The following is a 14,277-nucleotide window of genomic DNA, read 5'->3' as shown; positions in this document are numbered from 1 at the left end:
ATAATAGGCACTCACCTAACATAATAGTTGGTGTGCTTTCGTCATAAAGCCTTTTTGAAATCGGAAACTGTGGCTGGATTTACAACAAGTGTATCTTTAAAATGGTGTAATACATGCATGTTTGAGGAATTTTAATTATGGAATTTCTGTTGTTTTGAATATGGTGCCCTGCAGTTTCACTGGCTGTTGACGAGGTGGGACGTTACCCACGTACCCTAGAGAGGTTAACTAGCATGTCCTGCGTTGCATATATTCAATGCGGTGCCTGTACATTTTTTATCGAATCACAGCCTACTTCTCCAAATGGGGGAGGATTTAACAAAAGCGCATTCGCGAAAAAAGCACAATTGTTGCACGAATGTACCTAACCATTAACATCAATGCCTTTCTTAAAATCAATACACAGAAGTATATACTTTTAAACCTGCATATTTAGTTAAAATAAATTCATGTTAGCAGGCAATATTAACTAGGGAAATTGTGTCACTTCTTTTGCGTTCATTACACGCAGAGTCAGGGTATATGCAACAGTTTGGGCCGCCTGGCTCGTTGCAAACTAATATGCCAGAATTTTACATAATTTTACATAACATTGAAGGTTGTGCAATGTAACAGTAATATTTAGACTTAGGGTTGCCGCACGTTCGATAAAATACGAAACGGTTCCGTATTTCACTGAAAGAATAAACATTTTGTTTTTGAAATGATAGTTTCTGAATTTGACCATATTAATGGCTCGAATTTCTGTGTTAATTATTTTATAATTAAGTCTACGATTTGATAGAGCAGTCTGACTGAGCGGCAGCAGGCTCGTAAGCATTCATGCAAACTTTACTGCGTTTTCCAGCAGCTCTTAGCAATGCTTGCTCACAGCACTGTTTATGACTTCAAGCCTATCAACTCCTGAGATTAGGCTGGCAATACTAAAGTGCCTATTAGAACATCCAATAGTCAAAGGTATATGAAATACAAATGATATAGAGAGAAATAGTTGACACGTCATAATTGCTATAATAACTACAACCTAAAATTTCTTAACTGGGAATATTGAACCACCAGCTTTCATATGTTCTCATGTTCTGAGCAAGGAACTTAAAAGTTAGCTTTTTACATGGCACATATTGCACTTTTACTTTCTTCTCCAACACTGTTTTTTTGCATTATTTAAACCAAATTGAGCATGTTTCATTATTTATTTGAGATTAAATTGATTTTATTTATGTATTATATTAAGTTAATATAAAAGTGTTCATTGTTCATTCAGTATTGTTGTAATTGTCATTATGTCACGCCCTGACCGTAGAGAGCGTTTTATGTGTCTATTTTGGTTTGGTCAGGGTGTGATTTGGGTGGGCAGTCTATGTTCTATGAATTTCTATTTCTATGTGTTTGGCCGGGTGTGGTTCTCAATCAGAGGCAGCTGTCTATCGTTGTCACTGATTGAGAACCATACTTAGGTACCCTTTTCCCCCACCTGTTTTGTGGGAAGTTAACTTTGTCTTTGTTCAGGGCACATAGCCCAAAGCTTCACGGTTTGGTTTTTGTTCTTCGTTTTGTCGGCGTCATTTTTTAATAAAGAGAAAATGTACGCTTACCATGCTGCACCTTGGTCCAGTCCTTCAGCCAGCCGTGACACATTATTACAAATATATACATTTTATTTTTTTTAAATCGGTCGATTAATCGGTATCAGCTTTTTTTGGTCCTCCAATAATTTATATCGGTATTGAAAAATCCTAATCAGTCGACCTCTAATGTGAAGTCACTTTCAGGCACCTCCACACACACTAGATGAGGCATTGCCCTAGTTGTTTTATGAGCTTCATTTACCTACAATATGAAAACAGTGTTCTGTCTCTCTCTCAGTCCAGACATGAGGAAGTAACACCTTACGGAGTCAAACCAGGTCATCATTGCAATAGGGAATACACAATCTTTTCAGTAATAACCTAATAACCTCCATTGCCATCAACATCCTGCCATCATTCTTACCCAAGTTTTTCCATAAAAACAAAAGGACAGTGTACTCTTCACACAGTACAAATCAGTCCACGTTCAGCCAAATGTTTATACATTTGTCATAACATAATTAACATTAGCCTACCCAATAACAATCTAGTCCTCATAATGAGTGAAACACCCTTCTGTAACGCCAAGCAATAGCCTGATTGTGAGTAACAACTGAGTCTTATTTGCACCGGTTAGTCCTGCCCTGTCCTAGCCTGATCAGATGTTCTGTGGTCTCTGACTCAAAACACACACACTATGACAGAGAGATTGTGAAGACAGACATGGGGATGGAGAGATAAGAGAGAGAAGCAGGAGCGGATAGTTTTTATATAAAGCGTGCCCTAGCACTTACAATAACGATGATGATTATAACAGGGTGATTGATAGTAGGAGCTGCCCTAAAGGAGGAGCTTTACCATCCACCCCCATAGGCACTGGTCTTTGATACTAGAATGTTGATTGTCCTTTCTTGTCATCATAGTAGCCATTCAAATGATAACATTCAAACCATGTTTGCTGAACTGCATGACTCAAGTGTGGTGGACCCATACCCCATTATCCAACTATAACCATGGACTCCACTCCACCTAGCAAGCCAACTGGATTGTCAGGGCAGGATCATATTACAGGCCTGGGACTGTGGAGTTTAGAGCAACAGATGTTTATTTCACTTTTGATCATTATCCATTTCACTTGCTTTGGCAATGAATGTTCCCCATGCCAATAAAACCCTTTGAATTGAGAGAGAGGGGGAGAGACGACCAAGTGGTTGGGTGACCCTGACATGCATTTTGGATCTCATCAGCCCATGGACACAGTGTGTGTGTGTATACAGTAATGTACAGTAATGCCAGCTTAACACAATTGTAAACACAGTAAAGAGTGTCAGGAATTTCTCCAGGCATTCTCCTTCATGTGAAACACTAACAACTCTTCATTGTGAGACCAGATTGATGATGATAATATGATGGCATGAAATCAATTCTCTTGTGTTATTCAACATTTATGGCAGCAATTTTCTAGTGTTAGTCATGCAGAACAGTTGAGGATTAATGTAGCTACACTTGTTCTTTTTGTCTGGAGACTGGTTGTTCACAACGTTTAGCTATTCCCCAATAAAACATGGGTGCTGAGAGACAGGAGTGAAGTTTAATTTACCTCTTGGAGACGTTTCTTGGCCCTCTGGAGAGCATCCTCATAACCCTTCTGTCTCAGCTCACTCAAACTCTCATAGTACTCTTCTGAGTCATCACTCTCCGTAAAAAGCACCTGGGCAAGGATCTTCCAGCCACAGGTGTCTAGAGCATGGCCCAGGTACACCTGGAGTTGGTAACACAGGGCATCCGTTTCCCGTTGGGACACCTCCGGGGCCCCGAAAAGCACCGTCCACATGCCGACCGGCTCCTCGGGGAAGGGGGGCAGACAGGGCTCCAGGTCCGAGTTGACCGCGCAGAGTTGAACGTGGGCTGCCCGGACGTCCTGGAAGGAGAATAGCCCGGCCCAGCTGTAGCCCTCTCGGCTGCTGTCCGACTCCTCTCCGTCGCCATCATCCGGGGAGCGAGGCAAACTAGGGACATCCGCTGGTTCCAGGACCTCAATGTCGGTCACCTTGCAGGACACGATGTCCCACGACCCCAGTGTTTTGATAACACTCTCGGCTGGCCTTGACGAGGAACCCACCGTCGCAGTTCTCTCTCGAATGGGGCTCTTTGTCGTTTTTATTTCTTTCGGGCTGACGTTACATCTAACTTTAACCAATGTGGAGATGTCATCTTTCCTTTTGGTAGGACTTTTTATTGGAGTTTTGTGTTTGTCTGCCTCGGGGGCTAGTTTGACGGTGACGGGGGATACGAGGTCGCATTCGACAGTTTCCAATAGCGAATCCCGAAACGCTGTCCGTTTCTGTACTGTTCTATTGTGGCAGGTTATGGCGAACTTTCCCTCGATCTCGTTCCAAGCGACGATGAAAATGAATTTGTGTCTTTCCTTTTCGTCGAAAACATTTGGTCGAACGGCCACCCAGTCCGATTCTACAGAATCCTCCATCATGAATGACATCTCATCCAGCCAGTAAAAACGGAGCTAGTGAGCTCACACACAAATACCCCTTTTTACAGTTCGCCGTTGAAGCTAAAAAGGCTAGCTAGCTAGCTACGTTAACCAAAAAGATTACAGAAAACCAGCCGTGGCTAGCTTTGTGTACAAGCTTTGAGTTGATTACCCTCTGAACGTTGCGCAGATTTTCCTCAAATCAGACATCAAGTAAAGGAAATATTTCCGTAAAAAGCTTGCCTACATCCATAAGAACAAAACAGACACGAAAAGCGTAAGAGTCGACTTATTATCGTAAATTGGCAGGCTAGTCATCTCTCCACCTGCCTCGCTCACCAGCATGCTACATGCGCTGGATGGCTCCCTTTGTGCGACTACAGACAATGCACAGCCGCGGTTCCCATCGTCACGTGTGAGGATCTGTTTACAAGCCGTGAAACGGTTGAGAGCTGCTGTGCTGTCAAAACCCGGGGGGGATTTTCTGAACAAACCACCTTTCTGAAATGTTCGGAAATACTGTCTTTACTGTTTCTAGATTGTTAATAGTCCAAAGACAACCGGTGGATATTATCCACGAGATGTCCCTCTGTTCCATCCGACAAATTGTTGTTTTGATGTCGCATCTTTACCTCTTTCAAACGTTTTTCTTCCAACTGCGAAGTGTTGTGACGTGGTTCTGCACGAGGACCTAAACATCTGCACGTGGGACACGCAGTGGACGTGGTGACGCAGAAATTAACAACAAAACATGTCAAATGTAGCCTACAAATCCCTATTTATTTTAATCAAATCACTTTTAATATAAACCTTTATTCATGTGTTATAAATCATGCACAACACAACTAGTACTTGCCCTGGCAATTTTCACTCTGTCAATGTAGCATATAGGCCTGCATTGAACTAATACATAACATAATAATAAAGGCACCATGACATAATAGCGTCATAGCAACAAGCATGGTGGTGACAATTTGTTAAATAATCAAATCAAAAGATACATATTTCATTGACTTCAGACCATTTGTTGCCAGTGACAGAATCAACTGAATGGTTAGGTTACTCTCATTTGATGTTTTGAGGACTCACCATTGAACATCTGTTTTGTTTATTTGGGAGGTGTTTAATTAAATGGCAGACGTTTCCACTTTCCACTTTTCTTTTTTCTTTATTTTGTTCTTTATTTAACTAGGAAAGTCAGTTAAGAGCACATTCTTATTTACAATGACGGCCTGTCAAAAGGCAAAAGGCCTCCTGCAGGGACAGGGGCTGGGATTAAAAATAAAAATACCAGACAAAACACACATCACGACAAGACAACACTACATAAAGACCTAAGACAACATAGCATGGTAGCAACACATGACAACACAGCATGGTAGCAACACCACATGACAACAAATGATAGCAGCACAACATGGCAGCAGCACAGCATGGTAGAAAAACAAAACATGGTACAAACAAACTTTTGGCCATTAAGCTACAATATATTTAGTAAATCATGAATTAGTTCGTTTTTACTTGCTGCTTTTGCCTTTGATACAGTCATTGTTTGTTATGATGATACTGAAGCCTACAGGGGGTGACAGTGGGCCAGATGGTCCAACACTGCCACCTACAGATGATAGTTTATTTCACAGTAGTATACTACAAGGTGATTTCCATTTTGTCCACTTGATGGCATACTTTGTCTCTAAAAATGTATGCAGTTAAACTGCTTAAGTCTACTCTAAACCAAGCAGTCACACTATATGCCAGTTAGGTAGAGATAGCCTTCCATGTAACAAATTGCATAACAAAAATATATAAATCATTCTGAAAACTAAAAGATACATTTCCTGTAGGAATTTTTGCTTTTGTGAATGGGTGGCAGGTAGCCTAGCATTTAGCAGTTTTGGGCCAGTAACCAAAAGGTTGCTGATTCGAATCACTGACAATACTAGGTTAAAAAAAATCTGCCGATGAGCCCTTGAGCAAGGCACTTATCCAGAGCGACTTACAGGCGCAATTAGGGTTAAGAGCGTCTGCTAAATCATGTTTTCCCAAACTCAGTCCAGGATTTTTGATATTCCTGCAGGATATGGTAATTACTGCAGGAATCAAAATTACCTTAATTCGTCAAGTATATTTACACATACTCAGAATTTTACTTGGTAATATGGTGCCTCTAGTGACAGACAACATTTAGAGACAAGAACTAAGGCAGGGTTTCCCAATCTCGGTCCACGTTTTGGTTTTTACCCTAGCACTACACCTCTGATTCAACTAATCATCAAGCTTTTAGAATTTGAATCAGCTGTGTAGTGTTAGGGCAACAAAAACAAAAAAAATCGCACCCCTTGGGGTCCCGAGGACCGAGTTTGGGAAACGCTGCTCTAAGGACTCTAAGTCTTCATACCACCCCATAGCACTCACACCTGTAATCATCAAGTGCTATGAGAGGCTTGTTATGGCACACATCAACTCCATCATCCCAGACCCACTCCAATTTGCATACCACCCCAACAGATCCATAAACGAGGCAATCTCAATTGCACTCCATACCGGCCTCATCCACCTAAATAAGAGGAATACTGTTCAACACCAGTGTCCCCTCCAAGCTCAACATAAAGCTTAGGACCCTGGGACTGAACACCTTCCTCTGCAACTGGATCCTGGACTTTCTGATGGTCTGCCCCAAGTGCTGGTAGGCAACATCACCTCTGCCACGCTGACCCTCAACACGCGGGCCCCACAGGGGTGCGTACTTAGTGCCCTCCTGTACTCCCTGTTCACTGCTTAAGTATGGCGGCAGGGTAGCCTAGTGGTTAAACCCCCGAGCTGACAAGGTACAAATCTGTCGTTCTGCCCCTGAACAGGCAGTTAACCCACTGTTCCCAGGCCGTCATTGAAAATAAGAATGTGTTCTTAACTGACTTGCCTGGTTAAATAAAGGTAATTTGGCCAAAAAAATGGCAATAGTACTGCCCTCGATCGCATGGCGCTGCAGAGAGTGGGGTGGACAGCACAGTACATCACTGGGGCCGAGATGCCTGCCATCCAGGACCTCCAACAGGCGGTGTGAAAGGAAGGCCCAGAAAATCGTTAGACTCCAACCACCTAAGCCATAGACAGTTCTCTGCTTCCACACAGCAAGCGGTACCTGTGCGTCAAGTCTCTGCACACTCACAGGGCCCTACACACTACGTACACTGATACTCCACACATTCACTCCATCCATAATTTGCTCACACACACGCATTTATACTGACTCTACACACAATCATAAACACTGCTGCTACTGTTTATCATATATCCTGATGCCTTGTCACCTTACCCCATACATATCTATCAATCCCTGCACACTAAATATGGTACGGGAACTGACCCTGTATATAGTGTACTTTGATATTTCTAGATCGTGTGTTGGTTCTACCTTATTTATATTGTTAAATAGTTATTTATTACAGCATTGTTGGGGTTAGCACTAGCAAGAAAGGCATGTCACTGTACTTGACATTAAAACTAATATACAGACAGGAATTTACATACAAAATATGTAGGAACAGAGCCGCAAGGGAATGAGCAGTCGATATACTAATATTTACAGAGGATGTACAAATTTACAGTATCACAACGCATAGAGATGAACGGAGTGCAAATGTAGTTGTTTTATGTGCAGTTCAGAGATTGTTTAATGACATATTACATAAGTCTCTATGAACGAGATTGCCGGTTGGAGAGGGCCCCAGACGGTGAAAGAAACTGTTCAGATGATTGAATATTTCTGCAGGACATTTTTTGTAAAAGGGTAGAATGACTGCGTGTATGTAATCATTTCTATTTTGAGGTCACAATTTACTGTAATTGTTAACACTTGGTTATTTTTTATTTCAGAAAACATTTGCATGTCTAATGTTTTGATAAGAAATACAATAAAAAGTCAAACATTAAGATCACGTGGAAGTTTATTAAATAAACAGTATTGAAGTCAATACTTCCATTTGGTAAGACAATATTTGGCACTAGATTGTGTTGAGAACTAGGCTACATTCTTCAGAGCTAACATTGTGTTCACAGTAGTTTTGTTAACACTTTATAAGCTTAGGTTTCGATTGCACCAGGGATGTATTCATTATCTCTTGCAACAGAAACTGTTTAAAAAAAACAAATGATGAAGCAAGCAGAACAAAACCTAACTGAATTTGTCCAATAGAAACTTGTTTTGATGCCAAATGTTGTTTGGCGTAAACAGTTGTTGGTAAATGTTTTGCAACAGACTCTGCGTAATGACTACACCCAAGATCAACAGCACACTCTGGAGACATGTGGACACAACAGCAACTTTTTAGTTTGTTTCACTAACACCACGCATCACTGGCTTGATGACTCCTGTAACATTCTGTCCAAGTAAAGCACATATCAAGTTTGAAATGAGAAATCTATAACATGTTACTATAATTATTACAGAAGAGTATACGATGGTGCTACACTATGTACAGGTGGTGCAAATCTAAATGACAAGAAAAATAACTTTTGGTTGACAAAAAGATGGTCCTGGAAATCAGGAGAATAAGACTTTATCTGATAATTTTTGGTATGTAAACTTGGAATATGTGGGAGCTCTTCCCTCTGCCTTTCTCACACAATACCACAACACACCTACCACGAGTAGAGAACAGCATCCTCCTAGCTGGTTTACCTCCCTCCTAGCCCAGGAGGAATGCTCACTGGCTGGCCTTTGCCTTCTCAAACAGGGGCTTGAGCTCATCCAGGCTGGTGGCCTCCTTGTGCTGCATCAGGTCAGCATGGCCTTTGGTGACACCCCAGCTGTCAGGGGTGGACATGGCGGGACACTTGGGACGGCCGGATGCTGGCTTCAGCTTCTCCCAGTAGTCACGGCGGGCCCTGGGGAAAGAGAAGGATGGTCATATGTATACGCCAAACGTAGTTATAAGCTGGTACTAAAATGTTACAGTAGTACGTAACCTCATATGTTTTATAGTACCAATTAGAGTTAAATAATTTAACTCTTGTAATTTTGGACTGGAGTCATATACTGGCACCCATTCGTGGTTCCTGGTATCTTATTAATTTGTATCCTTGTGGTGTATACGGTCTCGTTACCTGGCGCGGACCCAGGGCTTGGTGTGCATCTCCAAGCCAGCACCCCAGTTGCCGTGCTTGACGGAGGCAGCGGGCAGGTAGCCTCTCTCTGTGGCCAGCTCCTCAGCCACAGCCCTGATGTGGTAGGGCTCGAAGCCGCAGCAGCCACCGATGAAACGGATGCCAACGTTGAAGGCCTCTCTGGCGTACTTGTGCATGTCCCACCTGGTCAGAATCCTGGGCTCCAGACCTGGGGGAGAGAAATGTAGTCAGAAAGAGGGAGTTGAAGGGGGGAAAGAGGGAGGCAAGAAAGGAAGAAAAAGGGAAAAAGAACACAACTACGGGGCAGGAGAGAGATTGCGATGGAGATGTTATCGTGTGTGTACCGAAGGGGAATTCTGGCAGATCGATGAATCCCTGGCAGTTGCAGTCAGGCGTGTGGTAGGCCAGAGGCTGCACCATGTAGTGGGCCTTCAGCCCTGCCCTCTCCACTCCCTCTTTCATCATCTTCACAGTCTTCACACAGATCATGGGGTCAAAGTGGCAGTTGATGCCAACAATATTGGCTCCTATAAGCAGAGTGAGATGACAGTTTGACAATCACTATTGACACTGTTTTTGGTTTTACTATCCTTGTGGGGGACCAGAAGTCATCACAAGGATAGTAAAACAAGGAGGGACATGCCACCGGTCCCCACAAGGAAAAGGCTATTTTAGGCTTACAATTAGGGTTAAGGAAATAGAATTCAAGCTCCAATTTGTTGGTCCCCACAAGGATAGTAAAACAAACATGTGTGCACATCTAATGGTTAAATTAAGTCCCATACCAGCTTTGACCAGCCTGACAGCACAATCCCCAGGGCTGACACCGTTGAGGTCTCCATCAGGGCCGATGCACAGGGAGGCACATACTGGCTTCCCGGAGGTTTTCAGCACCTGCACGGCCCACTCTGCCTCCTCCACATGCTCAAAGTACTGCACAAACACACATATGGGGTGAATAAGTGAAGACCCAAAACACAGAAACCAGCATTGTCCAAGTGAGGATCCATTGAACATAGAAACGGTAAGGTCAAAATGAGATGTGTATAAGAAAATGTGCTGTACGCATGTACAACATCACATTCCTACCTCTGCAATCATGAAATCCACATTCTTCTTGACAAAGACATTGAGCTGCCTCTTGAAGATACCCTTGACCTCAGCCTCGCTCTTGCAGCTCAGGTATGAGGGGGTCTGGGAGACCCCACCTGCCACCATCGCGTCACCCTCATTGGCCACCTCTCTGGCCAGGTCACAGGCAGCCTCGTTGATTTGCGCACCCTGGTGCAGCCATTGATTAATGTACAACCTTATTGATGTAGTTTCAGGTACAGTACAATGTATTTTATATCACTATTGTGAAACCTGCCAAGTAGGCTAAACACCACATTGGGAAATAGTAGAGCTTAACAGAACAGGCGTTGAGAAACGTATAGTAAACTGATTTACAGGTAGATTCATTTATATAAGCTCTTTCAGTCATTGGTCAATTTGGCTAAAAGGTCATTACAGTAGCATGGGTCTGACATGCTTATTCATTCCCCCCTGAGCTTTCCCAACAGAGCAGACAGATACTCACTGTGAAGCGCTGAGCATTACCCCTGTTCTCCAGCTTATCGTCACTGGCGTAGAAGGTGAAGGTCTGCATGACATTTGACCCCGACCGCAGGAACTCACGGTGCAGCTGTCGCACTGGAAGTAAGATCAATCGGTTTTTGGCTAAGTATTTACAACTTCGACTTAATGCCCTCAGCATCGTCTGGTTAAAACGTGTACTGTAAAAAGTAACTAGTAGTGTCTACTCCAACAGTCAGTAGAACTAAGCATAAAAGTCGTACCAACTCATGTCAATAAGATTTATCACTTAATGTTTGAGTACTGTTAACAAATTAGGTAATAGAGTAAATAACAATTTACTTGTGTTCTGCTAATCTAAAGTAGAGTTCACAAGTTATGATTATTCAATATTTTACAGTCAGGCCAACATTCATAAAATAAGTTGTTCTTACTTGACTATGTTTGTCTTTACTTAAAATAAAGTAGTCAGAGATTGATATTTGACTAAAACAATGACATTTATGTGTTGTGCTGTAATAGTTATACTTTTTTGCAAGTTAAGAATATTTAGTGCCACATGGCTCTGTTTTGGGGGGATTTGGGGTAATTCAACAGAGTGTTAATAAATAATAAAGAAACTCATTTCTAAAATAGTATTAAGCAGTTTGTTGTGCTATGATGTGTAATTGATAAGGAACAATATCAAAACCGTTGGGAAAACTGACATTCAATAATGAGACAACCCATTCTCACCATCAACAAGGTAATGTGCCCCACTCGTCATAACAGAAGCTAATGCAGCATCTTGTAATGCTTACAGCTCTAACACCAGTTACCGTTCGAGAAATGAGCACGGTGCCCAAGAAGGACTGGCAAGGGGGGTTCAAGTGGCAAGTCTTCAAATGCATAAAACAATGTTAGGCTAAACATTAAGACACCACTGAAAATGAGTAATCAGAACTACTTACACTAGAAAAACATCTACTTAAAGTACTAACCTTTTTTAGGGGCACTATGTTCACTGCAACAAATATTAATGTTTAAGTAACTTCAATCGTTATAGCTCAGAATACATTTAAGTTCATAAGAAAAATAACTATTTACAACTTAAAAATATAACAGTATTTCCACAAAAATGTTGTTAGCGGAACTAACTACTTTACAGTGTGCGTCTGGTGGACAAGTTGTAGGCGAGAGGCTGCGCGAACCGTTATGTATTATGACTGATGCATGGTCCAGGCTAGGTAGCCAAGCAATTAGATAAGCGCGCTCATTTTACCAGCCTCAGGATGCTCTGCGGCGGCCTCAGGAGTCCAGGGACCCGCCTTCACGTATCCCCTCTTCTCCAGAGCGAATACGAAGCCCCCATCCCCGATGACAATTTCGCCTGCATCCAGGCGCTCCAGAATGTTCTGCACAAACATTGCGTAATTAGTTGGTCATTTTCCAAATATGAAATATGCACGCTTAATTAACACGCATAACAGCTCCCTGGATGAAATAAACTAGCCGTAAACTAGGGTCGGTGCCATCAGGAATCCTTGGGACGTCCTTACCGTAAACCTCAACCCTTATCCATTTTAACATTTCAACTTCAGTGGGTGAGGGACACTTAAAGTTTAGCAGTGTTACCCAAATTAGTACAACACAGTTGATTCAGACTATTAGGGCTGCCAAAACTCCTAGGGCCGTGTTTGGGAAACGCTTCTCTAAAACAAAGTTACAGAATATAGTTAAAGCAGAAGTCACAATTGTTCCATCAAACACGTTTTGTGAGAATGTTTTATAATTATAAAAACTTACGCATTATAACAAATAACTTCTCAATAATGGAAGCAATACATAACACATCTGCAAAGGTTCTGCAAAAGACTGCATGCAATTGTATACAGCCATAATGACGTTAATTCATATTAAGTCGCCACTTACCCTCTTAGCTCCAGCGGGTGCCATGATTATTGGTGATTGCAGTTGTATTTTAGATTCACCTTCTCAACCAACCGCTTTGGCTAGATTTGGTGTTTGAAGCAGTGAAACGTCTGCCTTTATACGCCAAAAGAGAGGTGTGGTGCGCAGTGATGTCACACACAGATCCGCCTGCTCCTGCTTCTTACACATGGTGCTTTCATGACAATTGGTAATTCAGGGAAAAACTATGTAAAATCATGACGTCAATGATCCCCAGGTCGGAAAGTCGGAGTTCTAGAAAGAGGCAGTCCAAAACTATTTTTCAAGTCGCTCGTTTTTTTCCGAGTTTCCAGTTGTTTTGAACGTACTGAAGTCGGAAGTCGGAGACATCAGCAGATGTCACAACTTACTATACATAAACCCAGCCTAAAACCCAAATAGCAAGCAATGCAGATGTATAAATTCCCAGTTGTTATGAACACAGCATAGATCTATTTTTTCTTTGCATCTATAAATGCAAATGTAGCACAAAGAACACTTGTTATTTTACCCTGTGCATGTTTACTTAAAAGAAAGATGTCGACAGGGCAATGTGCAATAGCTTATCATGGTTGTTTGTAACTTCAGTGAAGGCCCACAGCACAGATATTTAGCATGGGTCAATCAATATGTGCAATAGCTCTTTCCCTTATGACTTGGAATTACAGTTTTCTAGGTCATGTGTGACCACCAAAAAATAAGATCACTTGTTTATACATTTTATTCCAGAGCCTTCAGATATAAAGTAGGGCTGCCTCTTTTTCCAAGATGAACATGTGTTCAGTGTTTGTATATAAATATGTTTCTTTGTCTGTTTTTGTTAGATTGATTAATATAATTCTTAAACTCATCCAATCTGGTTAGACCTGTCAGAATTCCATGAGTTTAAGAAAAAAAATACACAAATAACTGCAAAATCAGATGGCAGGTAAACTTCAGGGGCTACAAAGAGTTTGATTATTTTTTTAAATATATATACAGTATATAAGTATTTAAAGTGGCAATCAGCACTTAAAACAATAACAAAATGTTTTCTCGTCCCTGTTTCGGTAAAAGTATGAGGGATGGGCTGGAGAAATTGAACCAATCTCAAATTCATAGACCGAGCTATGGATGCAACTCTGGCATCTTTCTAGAGCTCTGACTTCTGACCTGTAGGTCGCTAACATCATGATTTGACCTCGTTTTTTTTTTCAGAGTTCCCAGTTGTCTTGAAATCACCATTAGCCAAGGGGTCTGTGGCAGGAGTGATGAATGAGAGACTAGGTCATCATGCAGCTGCATGTGTGTGTGTGTCCATGGGAAGCAGAGGGGATGGGGAAGGAACATTTTGGGCCTAATAAAAGAACTCAGCACAACAGTAGGCCTACACCATAACTGATCTACAGCAATATAGAGCCCCTTAGCAAATCACTGGAGCCCATCACAGTTATATAAGATGCAAAAAACCTACAGGCAAAGCTGTTGTTTATAGAGGCACTTTACATACAGTTATAGTTTTGAAGCATAAATGTACTTTACGATTATAGTTTACAAGCACAGATGTACTTATAGTTTAGGGTTTGGGGGTTTGTGGTACGTTGGGCA

The 14,277-nt window shown here is 41.9% G+C and overlaps 2 protein-coding genes across 2 annotated transcripts in view; both read right to left on the bottom strand.

Annotated features, from left to right (window-relative positions):
• The window catches only part of jmy (junction mediating and regulatory protein, p53 cofactor), a 60,483-nt gene extending 55,726 nt beyond the window's left edge, over positions 1 to 4,757 (bottom strand). Inside the window, exon 1 of the mRNA XM_020457817.2 lies at positions 3,169 to 4,757. Within this exon, the coding sequence (XP_020313406.1) occupies positions 3,169 to 4,068 (900 nt within the window). The 5' untranslated portion in view covers positions 4,069 to 4,757. The remainder of the gene's footprint in view (positions 1 to 3,168) is intronic.
• A 3,231-nt stretch (positions 4,758 to 7,988) lies between these two features.
• Positions 7,989 to 13,172, bottom strand: bhmt (betaine-homocysteine methyltransferase). The gene is made up of 8 exons (XM_020457786.2): positions 12,673 to 13,172; positions 12,023 to 12,155; positions 10,766 to 10,878; positions 10,276 to 10,467; positions 9,972 to 10,119; positions 9,531 to 9,713; positions 9,166 to 9,394; positions 7,989 to 8,946 (listed from the first exon to the last, which is right to left on the bottom strand). The coding sequence occupies exons 1-8, from the start codon at positions 12,694 to 12,696 to the stop codon at positions 8,766 to 8,768; spliced, it is 1,203 nt and encodes a 400-aa protein (XP_020313375.1). The 5' UTR covers positions 12,697 to 13,172; the 3' UTR covers positions 7,989 to 8,765.
• Positions 13,173 to 14,277: the final 1,105 nt, after the last annotated feature.

Source organism: Oncorhynchus kisutch, linkage group LG23 (genome assembly GCF_002021735.2).
Source record: "Oncorhynchus kisutch isolate 150728-3 linkage group LG23, Okis_V2, whole genome shotgun sequence".
In the NCBI taxonomy this organism is placed as follows: Eukaryota; Metazoa; Chordata; class Actinopteri; order Salmoniformes; family Salmonidae; genus Oncorhynchus; species Oncorhynchus kisutch.
The sequence above is the reverse complement of the archived record's forward strand: the minus strand, read 5'-3'. Positions and strand labels throughout refer to the sequence as shown.